The sequence below is a fragment of the Rhincodon typus genome, chromosome 30, assembly GCF_021869965.1.
Source record: "Rhincodon typus isolate 14 chromosome 30, sRhiTyp1.1, whole genome shotgun sequence".
NCBI lineage: Eukaryota > Metazoa > Chordata > Chondrichthyes > Orectolobiformes > Rhincodontidae > Rhincodon > Rhincodon typus.
In genome coordinates this window covers 36710764-36732777 of record NC_063361.1, presented here as the reverse complement: position 1 = coordinate 36732777, position 22014 = coordinate 36710764, and the positions used below count along the sequence as shown (strand labels likewise).

Here is a 22014-nt window from a genome sequence, read left to right as displayed (position 1 = left end):
GATCAGGAACAGGAACTCCTGTCCAAGGCCACCAAAGGCAACTTTATTGGAAAGATGCTACTTCGTGTGGATATCAGTCACCAACAAAAAATCAAAATCTGGGCTTTTCCTATCGTAAACAGCTTGATCCTTGACACTGTTCAGCTTCTTTTAATGTCACTGCATTTACAACCATAGTTGTATTAGTTTTAAAATAGTGATGGAAAAAGATAGACCAGATTGAAAAGTTAAAGCTCTAAATTGGAGGAAGGCAAATTTTGATGGTATTAGGCAAGAACTTTCAAAAGTTGATTGGGAGGCGAATGTTTGCAGGTAAAGAGACGGCTGCAAAATGGAAAGCCTTCACAAAATGAGATAATGAGAGTCCAGAGACAGTATGTTCCTGTAAGGGAGAACGGTCAGGCTGGTAGACGTAGGAAATGCTGGATGACTAGAGAAATTGAGGTTTTGGTCAAGAAAAGAAAAATAAGCATATGTCAGGTATACACAGGAGAGATCAATTGAATCCCTAAAACAGTATAAAGGCAATAGCAGTATACTTAAGAGGGAAATTGGGAGGGCAAAAAGGGGATGGCAATTAGGATTAATGAGAAGACAAAGGGATTCTACAAATACATTAAGGACAAAACGGTAACTGGGGAGAGAATAGAGCCCCTTAAAGATCAGCAAGGCCATCTATATGTTGAGCCGTAGGATATGGGCGAGATACTAAACAAGTATTTTGCATCAGTGCTTACTGTGGAGAAATATATGGAAGATACAGAACAATGGGAAAATAAAGAGCGACCTCTTGAAAAATGTCCACATTACAGAAGACATGGTGCTGGATGTCTTAAAATGCATAATGGTGGATAAATCCTTGATACTTGAACAGGTGTACCCTAGAACTTTATGGGAAGCTAGGGAAGTGATTGCTGGGCCCCCTGCCGCGATATTTGTATCATTGATAGCCACAGATGAATTGCCGGAAGGCTGGAGGTTGGCTAATGTGGTGCCACTATTTAAGAAAAGTGGTTAAGGAAAAGGCAGTGAACCACAGACCAGTGAGCCTGACATGGGTGGTGGGCAAGTTGTTGGAGGGGATTCTGAGGGATGGGATTTACATGCATTTGGAAAGGCAGGGACTGATACGGGTTAGTCAACATGATCTTGTGTGAGGGAAATTGTGCGTCACTAACTTGATTGAGTTTTTTGAAGAAGTAACAAAGAGGATTAATGAGGGCAGAGCAGTGGACATGATATATATGGACTTCAGTTAGTTGTTCAATAAAGCTCCTCATGTGAGACTGGTTAGCAAGGTTAGATCACATGGAACACAGGGAGAACTAGCCATTTGGATACAGAACTGGCCTGAAGGTAGAAGGCAGAGGGTGGTGGCAGTGGTGGATTGCTTTTCAGACTAGAAGCCCATGACCAGTGGTCTGCCACATGGATACACTGGGTACACTACTTTTTGTCATTGGTGGACAGCGAAGAAGGTTACCTCAGAGTACAAAGGGATCTTGATCAGATGGACCAATGAGCTGAGAAGTGGCAGATGAAGTCTAATTTAGATAAATGTGAGGTGCTGCATTTTGGAAAGGTAAATCAGAGCAGGAGTTGTACACATAATGGTAAGGTCCTGGGGTGAGCTGCTGAACGAAGACATCTTGGAGTGTAGGCTTATAATTCCTTGAAAGTGGAATTGCAGGTAGATAGGATAGTGAAGGCAGTGTTTGGTATGCTTGCCCTTACTGGTCAGTGCATTGAGTACAGGAGTTGGGAGGTCATGTTGCAGCTGTATAGGACATTGGTTAGGCTACTTTTGGAATATTGTGTGCAATTCCGGTCTCCCTGCTGTAGGAAGGATGTTGTGAAAACTTGAAAGGGTTCAGAAAAGATTTACAAGGATGTTGCCAGGGTTGGAGGGTTGATCTAAGCGGAGAGGCTGAATAGGCTGGGGCTATTTTCCCTGGAACGTCAGAGGCTGAGGAGTGACCTTATGGAATTTTGAGGTCAAGAGGGGCATAGATAGGGTAACTGGAAAGGGTCTTTTCCCTTGGGTGGGGGTGTCAAGCTTCTTGAGTGTTGTTGGGGCTGCATCCATCCAGGCAAGTGGGGAAGTATTCCATCACACTCCTGACTTGTGCCTTGTCGATGGTGGCCAGGCTTTGAGTAGTCAGGACGTGAATTACCTGCTGCAGTATTCCTAGCTTCTGACCTGTTCTTGTAGACAGTATTTATGTGGTGAGTCCAGTTGAGTTTCAGATCAATGATAACCCCCAGGATGTTGATAGTGGGGAATTCAGTGATGGTAACACCAATGAATGTCAGGGGCGGTGGTTAGATTGTCTCTTATTCGTGACAGTCATAGCCTGGCATTTGTGTAATGTTAATGTTACTTGCCATTTGTCAGCCCAAGTGTGGATATTGTCCAGATCTTGTTACATGTGAACATGGGCTGTTTCAGTATCTGAGGAGTTACGAATGGTGCTGAATATTGTGCAATCATTGACGAACATCCCCACTTCTGACCTGACGGTAGAGGGAAGGTCATTGATGAAGCAGCTGAAGATGGTTGGGCCTAAGACACTACTCTGAAGACCACCTGCAGCGATGTCCTGCCCTACCATCTTCCAACATGTCAGGTATGACTTTAACCACTGGAAAATTTTCCCCCTGATGCCCATTGATTCCAGTTTTGCTAGGGCTCCTTGATAACATACTTGGTTAAATGCAGCCTTGATGTCAAGGGCTGTCACTCTCACCTCATCTCTGGAATTCGGCTCTTTTGTCCATGTTTCGACCAAGGCTGTAATGAAGTCCGGAGCTTAGTGGCCCTGGCGGACCCCAAACTAGCCGTCACTGAGCAGGTTATTGCTGAGCAGATGCTGCTTGATAAAACTGTTGATGACACCTTACGTCGCTTCACTTATATGATCCAGCATGGACTGATGGGGCGGTAATTGGCCTGGTTGGATTTGTCCTACTTTTTATGTACAGGATGTACTTGGGCAATTTTCCACATCACTGGGTATGTACCAGTGTTGTAACTGTACTGGAACAGCTTGGCTAAGGGAGCGGCAAGTTCTGGAGCACATCTTCAGTACTATTGCCGGAATGTTGTCAGAACCCATAGCCTTTGCAGTATCGAGTGACTCCAACCCGTTTCTTGATATCACATGGAGCGAATCGATTTGGCTGAAGACTGATATCTGTGATGCTGGGGACCACTGGAGGAGGCCAAGATGGACATCCACTCGGCACTTCTGGATGACGATTGCTGCGAAAGCTTCAGCCTTATCTTTTGCATTGATGTGCTGGGCACTTGCATCATTGAGGATGGGGATATTTGTGGAGCCTCCTCCTCCAGCAAGTTGTTTGATTGTCCACCACCATTCACGACTGGGTGTGGCAGGACTGCAGAGCTTAGATCTGATCCACTGGTTGTGGGAATCGCTTAGCTCTGTCTATCACTTGCTGCTTTTGCTGTTTGGCGTGCAAGTAGTCCCGTTTGGTAGCTTCACCAAGTTGACACCTCATCTTCAGGTATCCCTGGTGCTTCTCCTGGCATGCCCTCCTGCACTCTCCATTGAGCCAGGGTTGATGGTAATGGTTGAGTGGGGGATACGCGGGCCATGAGATTACAGATTGCTGGAGTACAATTCTGCTGCTGTTGATGGCCCAGCACCTCATGGATGCCCAGTTTTGAGTTGCTAGATCTGTTCGAAGTCTGTCCCATTAAACACAGTGATAGTGCCACACAACACAATAGAGGTTATTTTCAATGTGAAGGCGGGACTTCGTCTCCACAAGGACTGTGCAATGGTCACTCTTACTGATTATGTCATGGATAGGTACATCTGCAGCTGGCAGATTGGTAAGGATGAGGTCAAGTATGCTTTTCCTTCACCACCCGCTGCAGACCCAATCTAGCAGCTATGTCCTTTAGGACCGACCAGCTCGATCTGTAGCACTGCTGCCGAGCCACTCTTAGTGGTGGACATTGAAATCCTCCACCCAGAGTACATTTTGTGCCCTTGCCATCCTCAGTGCTTCCTCTAAGTGTTATTCAACATGGAGCAGTATTGATTCATCAGCAGGAGGTTCCTTGCCCATGTTTAACATGAAGCTATGAGACTTTAAGAGGTCCATAGCCAACATTGAGGATTCGCAGAGTAACTCCCTCCCAACTGAATACGACTGTGTCACTACCTCTGCTAGGTCTGTCATGCCAGTGAGACAGGACACGTACAGGGATGGTGATGGTGATGGTGATGGTGATGTCTAGGACATTGTCTGTAAGGTATGATTCTGTGAGTATGACTATGTCAGGCTGTTGCTTGACTAGTTTGTGAGACAGCTCTCCCAATTTTGGCACTAACCCTCAGATGTTAGTGACGAGGGCTTTGCGGGTCAACAGGGCTGTTTCTGTCGTTGTCTTTTCCGATGCCAGGTGATCCGTCTGGTTGTATTTCCTTGAGACTTCGTAGCGATTTGTACAGCTGAATGTCTTGCTAGGGAAAGATTTAAAAGGGACCTAAGAGGCAACTTTTTCATACAGATAGTGGTGCGTGTATGGAACAAGCTGCCAAAGGAAGTGGTGGAGGCAGGTACAATTACAACATTTAAAAGGTATCTGGATGGGTGTATGGATAGGAAAGGTTTAGAGTGATATGGGCCAAATGCTGGCAAGTGGGACTAGATTTTATCTAGGATATCTAGTTGGCATGGACAAGTTGGACCAAAGGGTCTGTTCCCGTGCTGTACATCATATCCTAATTGAAGCTGTTCAATAATGAACAGGTTGTGAATGGTCAGCTGAACTACATTTCAGAGTAGACAGCTCAAATCTAACAGGAGACTGTAGCAAGCAGTGAGAGGAAAATAAAAATCATGCACAAACGTAGAAAATAGGGACAGGCCTTTCGAGCCTGCTCCGCCAATGTGACTGTGGCTCATCATCCAACTCAGTACCCTGTTCTTGCTTTCTCCCAAAACCATTTGATCCACTTTGTGCAAACCTTTGTCTAACTCCTCCTTGAAATCAATTATTTGGCCTCAATTCTCTGGTAGAGAATTGTACAGGTTCACCACTCTCTGGGTGAAGAAATTTCTTTTCACCTCAGTCCTGAATGACCTACCAGTATCCTTAGCTTGTGACCCCTGGTTCTGGACTCTCCAGTCCTCAGGAATGTCCTTCCTCTATGTATTCTGTCTAACCCTTTTGAAATCACACCCCACTCGAATGATTGTAGTCCTAAGTAATCCAGTCTCTCGTCAGTCCTGCCATCGCAGGTATCAGTCTCGAAAACCTTCTTCACACTTCCTCCATAGCCAGAACACCCTTCCTCAGATAAGGACGCCAAACTGCACACAATACTCCAGGTATGGTCTTATCAATGCCAAATTGCAGCAAGACATCCCTGCTCCTGTACCTGAACCTCTTACTATGAAGGCCATCATACCATATGCCTTCATCACCTGCTGAGCCTGCATGCTTACTTTCAGCAACTGGTGTACAAGGACAGCCAGGTCTCATTGCACCTCCCCCTTTCCCAATCTATCACCATTCAGATAATCTGCCTTCCTGTTTTGGCTCTCAAAGTGGATAAACTCACATTTGTCCACATTATACTACTTCTGCCATGCATTTTCCCACTCACTCAACTTGTTCAAATCACACTGAAGATTCTCTGCATCGTCTTCACAGTCCACCCTCCCAGTCAGCTTTGTGTCATCTGCAAACTTGAAGATATTGTATTTAGTTCCCTCATCTAAATCACGGATATATTTTGTGAATTGTTGGGATTCCAGCACTGATCCCTATGGTACCTCACTAGTTACTGCTTGTCACTAGGAAAAAGGCCCGTTTACTTCTACCCTTTACTCCCTGTCTGCCAACCTACCAATCCCATGCACTTCAACTTTACATGCGCATTCACTGACACCTCCCTTAACAACTCTACTTGCTACATCCTCAACAAAAAATTCCAGTAAATTTGTATAGCATGATTTCCCTTTTGCAAATCCATGTCAATCTTGTCACTGTTTTCCAAGTGCTCTGCTATTAAATCTTTTATAAAGAACTTTAGCATTATACTACTATCAATGTCAAGCTAGGCAGTGATGCCAGGAAACAGAGCTAGTGGAAAGGAGACTAGAGAAGAAACAGACTGTGAAAACAGGAGCAACAGAAGGATGTTTACACTACTGACTGAGGAAAATACAGGACAAGTGCATATATTTGAAGACATGATCGGCAAAAATCCACAGGGCAGAATTGAATTTGATCTATGCTCAGAGGCTATGGCCGTGCATATTACCAGGGCTTACCATCAGGGTCCTCAGCTGGCTGTATGCTCATGTAAGGTTCTCCTTTCTCCATCCGTGATTGCCGTTGGCGACTCTCTTCCTCAAGTGCTGCCTCAGCCCGGCTTTTTGCATTAATGTAAGCGAGATAGGCAGGAGAGTTGTGATATGCTTTCATGGCTTCATTATATTCAACCTAAAAATAGAAGTAAATCCTATGAAGTGGGAACAACCAAATGCAATAACTCCAACATATATTTTCTTCTAAGGGTATATACCAATTTGGAGGTAGAGGAAACTTGTCAACTTGTCTGCCTTGAGATCATCTCTGGGAGGTACATATCTGTAATTCTCCCAACAGTCTCCCTCTTTCCAAAGGATTCCTGAATAGTATTCATAGATTAAATCAGATGTGATCACATATCAAAAAACATTAGGGTGACAACTGAAATGGTAAAAGAACATGACTCTTTCTATTGAGATCAGAAAAAGTTTAAAAGGATTTGCAAAGTGTTGTTCATTAATATGAAATATTGACATTTGTGAAATGCTGCCAAAGTGTGGAAAAGTTTAAAACTTCATGTTTCATTAGCTTAAATTAAACCAGTTCAATTAGAAGTAGCAAAATGATTTCCCTTAGAATTCAAACAGCCTTCCCTCAGTTTCAAACAGGTCTGCAGCAAAAAAAACTTTTATGAAGGAAAATTCAAAATGTTGTGAGATTAGTATAAACCTTAGATATCATAAAACTCATCCTTTACTACATGCTGACCTACAAAATTTCCTGGACCAAGATCAAGAAGAATCAAATGAATTCTCTTTAAGGAAGTTAGTTTGAAGAGAAAGAATGTCATAATGCTTTCATACAATTGATTCTCCAAATTAATTAACTGCTTCACAAAGGTTTCTTTCTCTTCCGTCCAAGAACTGGACACCAATCTAGCCTAGTGTGCTCATAGATTTTAAACTCTCAACAAGGACACATATTCCAACCATGCGTTTATAACAAATCATGCTGTGCTTTTAAAAAGCCTAAATACAAGGATTGGCTGGATTTGTCGTGAAAATAACAAGCAGGTCCTTCACCAATACAGAAGTGTTCAAATCCCAGAGCAATGGTCTGATAGTCTTAACTCTCTTTCCAAAAGACATGGATCCATAGAACAGGAATGAGTAAAGGCTGACAATCTCATTCAAACGATGGGTAAGAAATTGATGCCAAAAGGCATAGCCAAAATCATGTTTTTTTTTTGAGGGGAGGGTAGTGGTGGTGGTAGTGGCTGGGGGGGAGGCGGTGGGGTGTTGGGATTAGGCAAAGGAAGGTTGAAGAGGTGAATTATGCCTCACTGTTTGGGGCAGACTTACAGTGTATCCAACCAGTACTGGATATGGCTTGATGGTGTTTGATGGATGTATAGAGGGAGCTTTACTCTGCCGTCGAACACATGCTGTATCTGAGCTGAAGCAATGAGGCAAATAAATGCTCGATTCCTAAATGCAGACATTCCTCAAGTCAAAATTAGCATCCCCACCAAATAAAAACAGGAAAGGAGAACAAACCTAGATAGTTAACACTCCCAACCAAATGCATTTTATGGTCACTGAAACTCATTTACTGAAAGGAAACCTGTTCCTGCTGTTTTACCTTTTCTGCTTCATAGTCATTCAGATATTCCTGCTTTTCCTCATCTGTGAGATCCCGCCACATTCCACCGATGATTTTCCCTATTTCCCACAGCTTCAGATCAGGATTGGAGGCCTTAACCTGGTCCCATACCTAAAATGTAATAAGGAGACTTATTTACAGAGCTAATACAGTAATAGAATTATCACACTGTCAACCAGACAGTTTTTGGGTATAGTACGACCAACACCCGAATGTACTTACTACAGTTAGGCATTAATGAGGGAGTCCTGTGATTAGTACTCCTACAAATCTTTTTTTTTCCTTTTTCTTTCTAAATTTAAATTTAAGCTGCAGCTCTTGGTGACATCATCGGTGGAAGCTGGCTGGGAGTTAGTATGTCTGAGAATGTGAAGGAGCTGAAGTCTCACATGGATACAAATGGAATGACAAATAATTGCTGTGAGTGGCAGCAGGTTAAACACTGGTAACGTACATTCAGCCAATCACATTGTCAGACTCTAACTCATCCAAGTTAATAACTAGCACAGTGTCTTTGAATAAGAACACTAAGAGGAAAAGCAAACATCTGTTAAAGCAGAACACAACATTTAGAGATGTTATTCTTTCGTGGGTGCGCCTATAGCAAGACTCACTTTAAAACCAGGTGAGAGAGAGTCACAGACCTGGATTTAATAACATTCAGATATATATAAAAATTTCCCTTTAGGAATGTTTACAGCCTCCACCTAGTACAAGATGTCAGATGTTTACATCAATGACAATGAAGATCCAACAGGAAGTATAAACTGCAAAGTAATCCCAATTGTTGCTAGAAACTCTAGGTAGTGAAAGGCTGATGTTTTAACAGTGATATTATTTCCTCAGCTGGCTTGTGGAATTAGACTGGGTTCAGCCTGATGAACGCATGTTGCAGTGTATGCTGCGATACAATCCTGCAACTACTGTACCTTTCTGCTGTAGCGCATATACGGCATCAGAGGCTTGTCTGGAGGCTTTGGGGGTTTTGGAATAGTGATGCCTGAGGATGTCTGTGGGAGACAGAAACATATCATGTTATCTTGCATTTCAAGGGGACAGCAAATACTCAAATTGTCAATCAGTAGCATAAAATAAAATCTAAAAATTAATCACAGCATGAGTTCTATCTGCACCCAGGTGGGACTGAGATTTGAAATATATCACTTAAAGGTTAAACTTTGAACACCAAAGACAAGACAAGTGAAGATTGCAAACTGAAGTTCTTTTAGACAAGGTCGTATTGGAAAAGGTCTGCTGGGAAAAATATGATGGTCAAATAAATACATCTCATCAATGATTGGAGCTGTAATAAAGCATAAGACATCGGTGCAGAAGTAGGTCATACAGCCCATCAAGTCTGCCTGCGATTCAATAAGTTCATGCCTAACTCCACTTTTACCCCATAACTCTTCATTTCTTTATTGATTAAAAATATCTATCTTAGTCCTGAATATGCTTAATGATCAAAGCCTCAACAGTCCTCTGGGTAATGAATTCCAAAAGATTCATTACCTTCAGAGAAGAAACTTCACCTCATCTGTCTTAAATATGCAACTCCTTACTCTGAGACTTTCCCAATCTCCTTGTAGGAGGACCGGAGGGCAAAGACTGCAGAAAGCTGCAGCACAGAAGGTTTTGGAGGGGTTCTCATGCATGAATTACGCAAAGCTAGTATCCACATTCACATGATAATAGGGAAGGCAAATGGAATGTTAATCTTTATTTCAAAGGGAATGAATTATAAACATAGGGAAGTCTTGCTAAAACTATACAAGAGATCATACCTGAATACTATGAAAAGTTTTGGTCCCCTTATCTAAGGGAAGAAATACTAGTATTGGAGGAAGTCCAGAAAAATTCTCAGGTCTGGAGGGGTTTTCTGACGAGGAGAGGTTAAGTAGTTCACTCTGCGCACCTTGAGTTTACGTGAATGAGAAGTGACCTTATCAAAACACAAAATGCAGTAGGTGTGCAGGTTGTTTCCCCTTTCTGTGCATCTTTCTTGTCACTATAATAAAACAGTTTGCAGACAAGGCAATTGTCAAATGTTCAAATGTGAAGATCATTGGAAATATAAGCTTGGGAAGTCAAACTCAGAATTTAATCTGACTGATTTTTCTTGGCCAAGACTTTAAGTGATACAGAACATGAGAAGGTGGATAGAAATAGGTTACACAATCTCATTTGCGCTGAATGGCAGAACAGGCTGGAAGGGCTGAATGGGTTCCATCAGGGTGCAAACACTATTTTGCATCTTAACAATCAAGAATGCAGTTTATTCACATTATTCCAGAAAACTGAGTTTGAAATGGAATAAGTGCTGCTATGTTCCATTACCAAATCAGAAATTCTGAATCTACTGAATTATAAAGCAAGACTCTGCCACAGCTCAGACCCAAATATCTTCACAAACTTGGAGTTCGAGACTAGAACGATTTCTATTTTGCCAATCAGGGTTTCCCCAGGACTCCCAAAAAATATTGTTTAAACAGAGCTCCAACAGTTCAGCAGGACAGAGTTTTCAGAACCTACATCAAATAAATGTACTTCAGGATGCCAGCATTTAAAGACCTGAAGCTTTGAGGATTGTGGTATGGAGATATCAGTATAAGCACATAAACGTTCTCCACATTATAAAATTGGTCACACAGTCAGCCAATGCCTTCATTTATGCTCCACAAACCTTGCGCTAATCCTTTACATCTGTCATCTAATCCCAGCAGCAAATTCATCTAGTCTTTTCATCCAAATGTGTTTTCTATAATTCACCCCAAAAGACACATTGAGGCGATATGTTTCACAAACTTGCTGTTCTTTTTATCATCATGACTTCCTGCGACAACTCTCTGCACATTTCACCTGTCGAGACCCCCCAGCATATAACTTCTATTTCCCCTTTTTATTCATTTTTCTTTATTTCTCCTTGGCCTTTCTCTCCTGTCAACATGCCTCTTCAATTCTGCCCTTTCGGTAGTCCATTCTTTCACCCCTAACCCCAAACAATTGTTACCTCAATCTTTCAGCATTCCTTGACTGTCCGGTGCTTTGCCTCCATCCTAGCTCAACTTCCTCGAACAGGAGCTAAAACTTCCCTTTATGCTTCTCCTGGTGTCCTTGAAAGGGTCAATTGTACATTTGCCCCTGTTACCTTCCAAGTAACAATCTTAACTGCCCCATTCTGCTCTTTCAATGACTGGTTCCTCACAAGCAGGCGAGGCAGCTAATTCTGGCTGATCACTTTCCACGCAAATCATTCGTTGCACTGTTGAACTTGTGAAATCTATTCATCATCACCCTGCTCTGTACCATGCTTCAGAATATCCATTCCCTTGAGACGAGGTCAATGCCATTTACTAACCTGCATACGAACAACAGTCGGCCATTCAGCGCTTTGAGCCTGCCTCACTATTCAATCAATCATGGCTGATCTGATTTTAGTCTCAATTCTACATTCTGCATATCCCAATAACTTTACAGCCTAGCTCTGCCTTAAAAACATTTAAAGACTCTGCATCCACTGCCTTTTCAAGAAAGGAATTTCAAAGACTCTCAACACTCAGTTTAAAAAAAAAGTTTCCTCATCTGTTTTAAATGGGTGCCCTCTTACTCCCACAGGAAGAAACATCATTTTAACAGTCACCCGGTCAAATCCCCTCACGATCTCACGGTGTTTCAATTAAGTCACTTCTGACTCTTCTAAACTCCAGAAAATAGAGGCCTAACCTGTCTATCCTTTCCTTATGAGGCAATCCACTCATTCTAGGTATTAGTCTAGTAAATCTTCTTTGAACTGTTTCTAATGTATTAACATCATCCTGTAAATATGATGACCGGTACAGTACACAATACTTCATATGCAGCCTCACCAATCTCTTGAATAACCGAAGCACAACCTTCCTACTCTTGCATTCAATTCCCCTCGCAAACTAACACCGCACTGTTAGCTTTCCTGGTTACTCGCTGTACCTGCAAACTAACCCTGTGATTCATGCACTGGGACACCCAGATCCCTGTGTTTCTCAGGGCTCTGCCACTTTGCACCATCATGAAGTTATCGTGGATTTATTACCAAGGTCTGATGGAAACTTTCCTGACAAGTGATTAAACTTGTCCCTAAATAAAGACTCTCCAGATGGTTATATTTTTCACCAGCTGCCAGTACAATTCATCAGCGTTATTTCTCACAGGGATATCTGCACCGTTTTCCTTTCATAGCATCTATACTAAACAACTTCTCATCGTCAACGCTTTCAACCTCCATTTCTACTCATTCTCTAACTGTTCTGCATTCACTGACTTCTTATCCTCCCTCAATCACTGCCTTCATATCAATACCCCTAGCTATTCAAACAGCCATCCCTTTAAACTTTATGGCCTCATGGCTCCCTTTGCAGCAACCACAGATAACCATCTCTAAACTTCCTCGCATGCTTTTTCAATGCTCATTCCACTCTCCCTCCAATCCCACTTCCTTACCTCAAAAAAACAGATCTCTCTCCCCCAACCCTTCAAAGTCACTTAAAGACATTTCCAAACTTTCTTTGGGCCTTCATTCACCACAAAGAGATAAGCAGAATGGTAGGCCATTCAGCTCCGCTCTGCCATTTAACAAGATCATGATTGATTTGATGTCTCTACATTTCTGCCCTGATAACCTTGAAATGCTGTTGCCACTTATATCAATGTCTTCTTGCATTTTGTTGTTGCCTCTTTTTGTATCTATACACATTTAGTGTCAACAGCAAGTTTTGAAATGACACTCTATTTCCTAATTCCAAATCACTAATGGATGTTGAGAATAATCGGTCCAACATTAATCTCTAGATGCCAGCTGTCTAGTTTCCACTTTAAAAAAGGCACTTCTCAACTCTAAGCACTAAATTTATTTCACTCAAGCAAGCAACAAATCCCCTATAGCAACCAACTCATTTCCAGTTTAAGTGAAACCCATCCACCTCGGATTTGTTTTGAGGAAGACACCCCAAATTAAGAGCCTGTTAGTTATTTTTTTCACTCTTGAAATTACAATTTCATAAGTTCAGAAGTTCAGAAGTTTGATAGTTACCTTCTCCCTGCCGATTATACTGGAAGCACGTGGAGTTCCATTGTGGAATGGGGCCGTAGGGCCACAAGAATCCTATTTATAAACACAAGTCATGTAATTTGTTACACAGATTGGACAGGACAGTAAATCAAGTTGATAAAAAAGCAATTATTGACAACACCAAATAAATCTAGTTGTTTCACTGTAATTTAATGTTGTTTAAAACTGGATTTCAAATTACTCTTAGGAATATATAGCTGGCAGAAGTTGCCACAAGATGATGCTCATAGATGGCGTGGAATAACACAATAGAGCAGTCAAAGTTTAAGCATACTTTTCTGGTCACCCTCACCAAACCAATGAAACTAAACTTGGTTAGTTAATATTTGGAATTTAAGCATCAAGCCATTTCAGGAATGGCATATTTAAGAACACACTTCAAATGAGATTTGCTTTTCACTGCATCATAGTTACAAGGATAGGTTACAAAATGGAGAAATAACGTAGCCTCAAATACAATGATGAATTATTTTTGAATGCATAGTTGGAGAATCTGCACCATGCTTTCTTCTTCCACGGAAAGAAATCACCAATCCCATTACAACCCAATATTTGAAAAAGCAAGCTCACTAAAATTAGTTCAAAAGGTTGGTCACTTAGAAACTTATTTGTCTACAGTGAAATGAAAAATTGTTGAATAATTTCAGGGATGTATGAGAGCCAAATCATTTAAAGAAATCATCCTTTTTTTTTGCAAATCATAAATTTTGCCCACACATTACAACCAGACTCCAACTTAAATCCCAATGTTTACTGTTAGATTGTTATTGGTGTTGTCGTCAGGTACCCACTACAGTCACACTGGGATTTGTTTTGGCAGAGTGGGAAGAAATCATACTGAAGTAAATGTTGCTAGTTATTCATTTTTCATGTACCACCAAGCTTTCTTTATGAAAATGTATTTACATTTTAGCCTTGCAAGTTGAATCAAGAGAGCACAAATAACAACAAATCATGTTTCGGATGAATTATTTAAGCAGGTATTCATTTAGCTGGCTAATGGCAACCTTCAAGAAAAAAAAGGAGATTCTGAACCAGTCCATTCGTTGTTAATGTGGAAACTAACTTTATACATTGTAAAATAGGAAGCAAGAAAGAGCAGAAGGGGGAATTTGGCACTTGCTCTGCGGGTGATAAAATTGGGCAAGCAACTGCAAACAACAATATCCAATTTAAACCTGGTATAAAATAGGCAGCTATATTAATCTCTCTGACACATCAATTTGTGTAACCTTCAGCAACATTCTGACTCCAAGGTGAGTGAAACCGCTGAGTCCAAACTGACAGCCAAAGAGTGCAAGACAACAAGAAGCAAGGCTGTCAAAAAAACAAAACAGGCTCACTGAAATATTCAGGCCTCTGGTGGCTTGTGTCCAACCCTCCACTGGTCCAACCACTTGCCCAGTTCAGTGAGACTGGACCAATTACCGATTCTCGCAACCAGTGACCTACACTGGCTCATAGCTACTCCATCAACTTCACACCTGTTCCAGGTGAAAAACAATGCATGACTTTGAAGATATGAAGGAAAACCGTATGATTTCCAGCACTAAATACATACATGAAATTAAAAATAATGATTTCACCATTGCCATATGAATGGTTGTGACCATTCTACAGTTTAGTTTTATTTTAGTCAGATAAAATTTGAAAGGGTTAAATGTTGAGTGAAGAGCAATATAAATTGCAAAGATAAGAACAGGAAACAGAATAAAGAAACTTAAGGGACTAAGGATGGAATATAATACCCATCTCTGGGACTTGTTTGGAGGGGGTAGGGCATTTAATCAGACAGAAGGGTGCGGACTCCAACATCTTCTGCCTCTACCCCAGTTGAGCCCATGGTAGCAAGGTTCACGGATAGCCTTTGTGCCCCAGCAGCAATTGAAGCCCTTCAGTGGGCCCTTAGTGCTCAATTAAGGGCCTCACCCCATTGCTGCTGTTATTCACCCAGAAGTGGGTGCGGGACTCTCAATGTGGGGCCCTCATTACCCAAGTTGAATTCCACACTAAGAGACAAAATCAGAGAATGAACCATTAACTACAGCAAGGAGTGCTTAAGCTTTTTATCTTAGTGCATCATGCAAAAAACCGCAAGAACTGCGGATGCTGGAAAACAGAAACAAAAACAATGCATCACTGGACCCAAAATGTTAATTCTGATTTCTCTCCACAGATGCTGCTAGACCTGCTGAGGTTTTCCAGCAATTTTTGTTTTTGTCTCTGATTGGAACATAAACTTGCTATCATTGGAAGTGGCTGAGGCATTTAGACAGATACATTCAAAGGGAAACTGGACAAATATTGAAGGGAACAAAGACTATGATATGTTGACAGGCGAGATGAACAGGCAGGTGCAGAGCGGGATAGGAGGCCTGCTTTAGTGTTGTAAACGCACTACTAACCCCGTAAGTTCAGTCATATACAAAGTTTGAATCCAAACTGAAGATTACTGATACAAACTGAAAATGATTGCTATTACTTTAAATTATTCTTATGTAGGAACTGAGAGTAGGCCATTCAGTCCCTCCAGCCTGTTTCACCATTCAATGAAATCATGGCTGACCTGTGGCCTAACTCCATTCACCTGCCTTTGTCCCATGCCCCTCAATGACTTTGCTTGCCGAAAACTTATTCATCTCAGATTTAAAATTATTTTAATTAGTTTTATTCAAACTAACACGGAGACACCACCCTTTCAAATTTCTTGGTATAAAGAAATTTAAACAAGACAACCTAGTCAGAGAAACACCACCCCAAATTAAAAGAATTGCATAATCATGAAGAGCAGAATTACTAAAGCACAGATCCCTTCAGCTCAACCAAGAATACAGTGACACAGACATGTAAAATAATAGCACCTCTGCAGAAATACACAATGCCAGAGCCAGATAAAAGATCTTAGCAATGTCTATGGTTGAACTATTCACAAGGAAGACTTTGTTAACAGACAACAAACTCACCACCCTTTTCCAAAATCGCAAAAGGTGTTCACAGATTACGTGGATAATATGTGAATTAAAGTACCAATTCAAAATAGTGCGGTGGACAGAAGGGCAAGAGGACAAACCCCGCAAAATGAAAGGGTATTCTCAAGCAAGGCAAATTGGAAGTAAAAGGGGCACAGATGGATATGCTACACGGATTATGGGTTAAATTTAAATGAAACACATTTTGAAGCTGGCAGAAAGGATACTATTAAAAATCAGTGAAGTCATTGGAGTGCAAGGATATTCTGACAAATTAGGCTGGTATAAAATTTGACGTTGGGCAGAATAGTCGAACAGAATGGAGGCAATTGTGCTGCAAGATTGTTAAAATCAGAATTGGGGAGAAGAAAATAGGTTTCTCTTTTGGAGAACTGGCAATTATAGAATTGAAATGAAATTTCCAAAGCCATTGTTTATGATTCTCAGCACAAGCTCCACTCCAACCACAGATTTCGTCCTCTCCAAGCAAGTGTTTTGAAGCTGAACCCAAGCACATGCAAACTTGGTATTATATGTGACCTGAGAAACAATTTATGACCACAGCCACTTCATCTTGCTGTCAACAAGATTGCTATTTCTACCCCTGTATCCCACCCTGACTCAAAACAACTGCTCACCCACGTCTCTGTTACCTCCAGAATTAACTCCAAAGCTTTCAAAGACAGCCTCACATCTTGCATCCTCTATAAATCTTAGTTCATCTAAAACTCATTCACATTAAGCCCTGTTTACCTATGAACTACTTTGCCTCAATCTTGTTTTAGAATCCCTTCTCACACCTTCCCATCTTTGTAACTGCCTTCAGCCCCACAACACTCAGATTTCAGCACACCTCCAATTAGGGTCCTCATGAAACTCCAACTTTAACAGCTCCTCAATTGGTGGCTGTGCTTTCAATGGCCAAGCCCTAAGCGCTTAAATTTCCTCCCAGCTTTAATTGTGAAATTACAAGCATCAGTAAAAGGTGAAACCTTCAGACTCAAGATCGGAGGTTCAACATTCAACATAGAGACAGCTGACAAAGAGACTAGCTGTTTGGAAAAGGAGAAACCGACATTAATAAAGAAACATTCGGGGGTTCAAATGCAGTTTAAAACAGATGAGTTATCTTTACAGTCACTATTTGTTACCCTAAACTACAACCTGTCAAGAATAAAGTAACTAAACTTGTGCAAATCTGTCACTCAGAGACTCATTTACAGCATTAAACGTAATCCTTTGGACTATTCATTTGTTAAATGATTGCAGACATCCAGCTGACAGAAAAAATGAGAAAGAATCCGTACTCACATACCCCCTCTCCCAAATTACACTGCCATCCTCCACCTCCCCCGCCAACACCTAAAACGTCAGGAAAGAAAAAGTACCTTTTCTACTAAGCCTTTGCCTCAAATTTTATTTTAGCCTTTGCTGGATCAATAGGCATTACAGGAAACAATGCTTAAAAGCTGACAGATAAACAAAGACCAGTGCAACAGAGCAAAAACAGGGCAAATTTGTGTGAATTTCCAAGAGCAATTAAATCAATATTGGCAAGGCAGACGGCAGCAACAACAACCACTCTACCTTATGTCTTCTGTCTTAATAAACTGTTTCTAGTGAGTGATTTGTTTTAACCTGAAATTACTTGCATATTTAAAAAAAACTAAATACGAGACTTTCTGCATAGGATTATGTTCTTTGTAGAAGATAGCATCTGTACAACAATCATCAGCAGACTGATTTCATTTCCACACCTAACCAGATAAATAGCAGAGGGACAGACTTCTCAGCTCATTTTCACCACAACTGCAAATTCTAGTCGCAATGGAATTTACGTTCTGTAATATAGCAGAGCAAACACTAACACCCCACTCAAGCCCGCTCTAAAGTTGCCCTTCTGATTCAATTGGTCTGTCATCTTTAGACATTACGGCACAACAATCCATTTTATTACATGAAATTCAATTGCAACACTTATCAAAAGCAACAGACTTAAAACAGGATATCACATATTTACGATAAATTAATAGGTTGTAATCAAAACTGAAGGGTAACGGGTGAGATGACATCAGACTGCAATTCTAATGTACCCAAAAACCCTCTAACTGAAGGATGCAATTGTTATATTTTATGAATGCAAAGTTCATTCACCTCAGTTATACAAATTCAACCTGCAGGAACAAGTGTTGCAATTGAACTCATGTGCCTAGCTTAATGAATAACTATTGTTGGAAGGTGTGTTTTTATGAAGGTAAAGTGTCGGGTGCAGTGAGAATAGTGTCAGCCACAAGGTCCTGCATTGTCTGGTATTTTGTTTAGGAAGGTCTGTTTGTTCATCCAAAAGGAGATCCAGAAGAAATCAGAAATTTCCCACTCTCCATTCCAAATAAAACTTCCTTAAAATGAACTTCAGTGGCATCCCAATATAAAATTTGGCTTTCAGTTCGCCCTCTCTAATTTTTCTTTATTCATTTGTGGGATGTGGGCATCACTGCCTGGCCAGCATTTATTGCCCATCCCTAGTTGCACTGGAGAAGGTGGTGGTGAGCTGCCTTCTTGAACCACTGCAGTACACCTGCTGTGGGTTGATCCACCATGCCCTTAGGGAGGGAATGCCAGGATTTTTACTCAGCGATAGTGAAGGAACAGCCATATATTTACAGGTCAGGGTGGTGAATGGCTGGGAGGGGAACTTGAAGGTGGTCATTTTCCCATGTATCTGTTGCCCTTGTCCTTCTAGACAGAAGTGTTTGTGGGTCTGGAAGGTGCTGTTTGAGATTTTTGATAAATTTCTGTAGTGCATCTAAAACTATCGGCTGGAACTATTCAAAATGATTTTTAAAGTTTACACAAGTTAGCTTCTAAAGCCTAGTAACGTTAGTTTGTTATTTCGAACAAGGTCTCGTCACATTAATGATCAGGTATAAAGTGAAAGCTGCAATGAGCAATCAGAGCAACATCCTCCTCAACGGAATGCATCACAGAACTGAAATAATAAATAAGCAAATTGCTTCATATTTTGTCTTCCATCTCAGCCACAATTAGAATCAGAACTTAAACAGCTGTTTGTGAGGGAGCTACTGTCATTTATCTTGTCCATTTAGCACGTATTCACATGATAGACTAAACAACCACAGGAGACAGGATTCAAGGAGCATTTTCCTTAAGAGGCTGAACAAACTCGTAAAGCCCCTCAGTAAAGTGATAATGATTTCCAAACAGCAGAATACAAAAGATGCATACTGCAAAGGAAAAGGAACAAATATATAGAGGGGAGGGAAATTATTTAGGGACATCGCCAAACCTGTTTAGTTTAAAGATCTGGAAGTTGAAATGACAGATTGAGACGCAGATGTTTCAAGCCAAAAAAGTGATCTGAACCAAAATAATTATATATTTCACAACAAAAAAGACTTGGTATGACAGATGGTCACATTTCATTGCAGATGCAGAAATGAATATTCAGTGCAATTTAACATTCTAAACTCCCACTCCCTTGGTCACTTAATTGATGTTGTACCTAATTAATGCTCACACAAGTTGGAAAAGAATTACCAATCCCCAGTACTGACATTTCCTTTAGTTCCCAATGTGATTAATATAACCCAGCATGAGGGGAAAATAAAAGCAAAATATAAACATTGCCATAGTCTCCACTCTGTTTAAAGTCTAGTTTATAATATTCAGCAATCAAGATTTCCAAAGCACTAGTTCTGCAGATGTTGTTGTTATTTGGACAAAACTAATAGGTTTAAAAATTACAAATGCTGTGCACATAGGGTTACAATCACGACTGCTTCACTGAAATGGCCAGACACTGATTTTACTGCATTTTTCAAATATTCGTTTTGAAACACAGCCAATTTTTTCCACTTCCATCTTTAGAGGTCCAAAGTAAATTCAGAAAATCTGGAAATGCACAGCATGTCTATCAACATCTGAAAATAGAACAGCCAGATTATTAGTTCAGCAACTGACCTTTTTATGGTAATTTATGACAAAAGAGAAGGCCATTCCGCCCACAAAAGGGACTCCATCGTAGAAGTTAATTTTTGTTTCACCTTTCCAAATGCTGACTGACATGCCTAAGAGTTCCAGGACTTTCCATTTATATTTTAGATTTCCAACATTCTGACATTTTCATTTATCTTTCTTGAAGTGTTAGCATTACTCCCACATTAATTAATGAAATGGCCAAAATTAGCCTCCAGAGGCCGTGTTCCCAACTGAGCAATACATTGTGAGAACAGAGTGCCAACCACTTCCTTTCTAAATCACCAGGTAGAGAGACTCGGCACATACACAATCCTGGCCTAGCCTTTAGATTTTGTTGCAGTTCAATAGTTAATACTCCTACCGTGACCCGGCTGTTGGTGCCTGGGTTCCCTCCCAGCCTGTAGTTGTTGTAGGCCAGATGACTGTATGGATTGTATCCCACAAACCCTGGGGTGCTGGGCATTTGCTGATGGAACAAATGAGACAAAACACGAATGAGAATGAGTTCAAACAAGAAACACAGAAATGAAATGGTCAGCATACGAAAAATGTGGCAAAAATTTAAACAAGTCATGGTTGCGCATGAAAAAGCACAGTTCTAACAACCACACTTAAACTAGTGTCTTTCCCACTCTCCTCTGAATACATACCATGCCCACAAGATATATCTATCACCTCTGTGGCAACATCCCCTCCAGTCAAGAGGTTTTTCATAAAGTAATACGACTCTTGGACCTCTGATAATAATGCTCCCTTTTCTATTTTTAGGCATGCCACCTTCTTTTGCTACAGTATTACGTACGACAACCTAATCAGGAGTGAAAATCCATACGTATAATGGTGTAGAAGAATTCCAACTGGATATTGTCAGCCAGGAAACAGCATGATTCAAACATTCAGTTAAATATCAAGCAGATCAGTTAAGACACTATAACTGCTAACTTTGAAATTGGTGTTACAACAAATTATAATGCTTAACAAATGCTTTGTGTGTTGCAGAGGGTATTTAATTGCCCCACTTGGATGCGATATATGTTCTCTACAAAAAGTAAAAAAACAACATAGGAGCAACAACTGAGGAACTTGGAGATGCCCGAATGTGGACAAACCCAACACAAAACATCATAAAGAACCAATGTTTCTTTTCAGCCAATACTGTTCCTTATAAAAAGACCACCTATGTGAGAGGACTGTGATTTACACACACCAGAAAAGCATTTTTTAAAACATTCCTGATAAAAAGGTGAAACAGTTTAAAATGCTTTCAGTCATGCAGGTGATATACAACAAAAAGAATAAAAATGCTCTGAACAATTCTTTCACAAATGCTCCAAAATATCTGTTACAAAATTACAGGGACTGGATTGACCATAATGTAGCAAATCTAATATCTATTTCACTGGCAGAGTGTACTCCGTCGTGAGGGTTCCACGAAAGGAATGGGACTCTGTAATTGCCCACAAGGAACAATGCACAGCTGCACCACCCCAGCTCCATAAGTTACTGACCTGAGGACATGCAAGAGGTTTTTGAGAAGGTCATGTTGAGTGTGTTGGAACACACTTTGGACGTGCACCAAACATTCCACAGTGACTTTTGAAGAGTTAAACTATGAAGGCTCCCAGCTCTCATAAAATGGTGTTTGCTTCAGATCTTTTGAACTGATCTATCCTAAAGTTAGACTTTACAGAAATCAATAGCTATTGTAATAACATTCTTAACAAAAGATAATATTTTTCCACAGCAATGTTCCATCAGTGGTAGGTTTCAAAAGCAAACAAAAAAAACAAATTGACTAACCCCAAGTAGACATTATAACTTAAGCTCCTGCCAAATCATTTTGTAAAAACTACACAACCTAACAATGTCAGTTATTTTAGGCCACATTGCAAACTTTGGTTTCCTATTGGGTGTCTACTCGGTTTTTGAGTGTTAGTAAGTAAAGATTTCCAATACCAAATCTTAACCCAAAAGTTGAAAAAATA

The 22014-nt window shown here is 40.7% G+C and overlaps 1 protein-coding gene across 2 annotated transcripts in view; it reads right to left on the bottom strand.

Moving 5' to 3' along the window:
• Positions 1-22014, bottom strand: part of smarce1 (SWI/SNF related, matrix associated, actin dependent regulator of chromatin, subfamily e, member 1) — a 61283-nt gene that overhangs the window by 20758 nt on the left and 18511 nt on the right. Inside the window, exons 4-8 of one of the 2 annotated variants that reach the window (XM_048614363.1) lie at positions 20391-20495; positions 13023-13094; positions 8887-8967; positions 7937-8068; positions 6316-6487 (exon numbers count right to left, since the gene is read on the bottom strand). In XM_048614363.1, the coding sequence (XP_048470320.1) occupies positions 6316-6487; positions 7937-8068; positions 8887-8967; positions 13023-13094; positions 20391-20495 (562 nt within the window). The remainder of the gene's footprint in view (positions 1-6315; positions 6488-7936; positions 8069-8886; positions 8968-13022; positions 13095-20390; positions 20496-22014) is intronic. The other variant, XM_048614364.1, reaches the window with a different exon arrangement.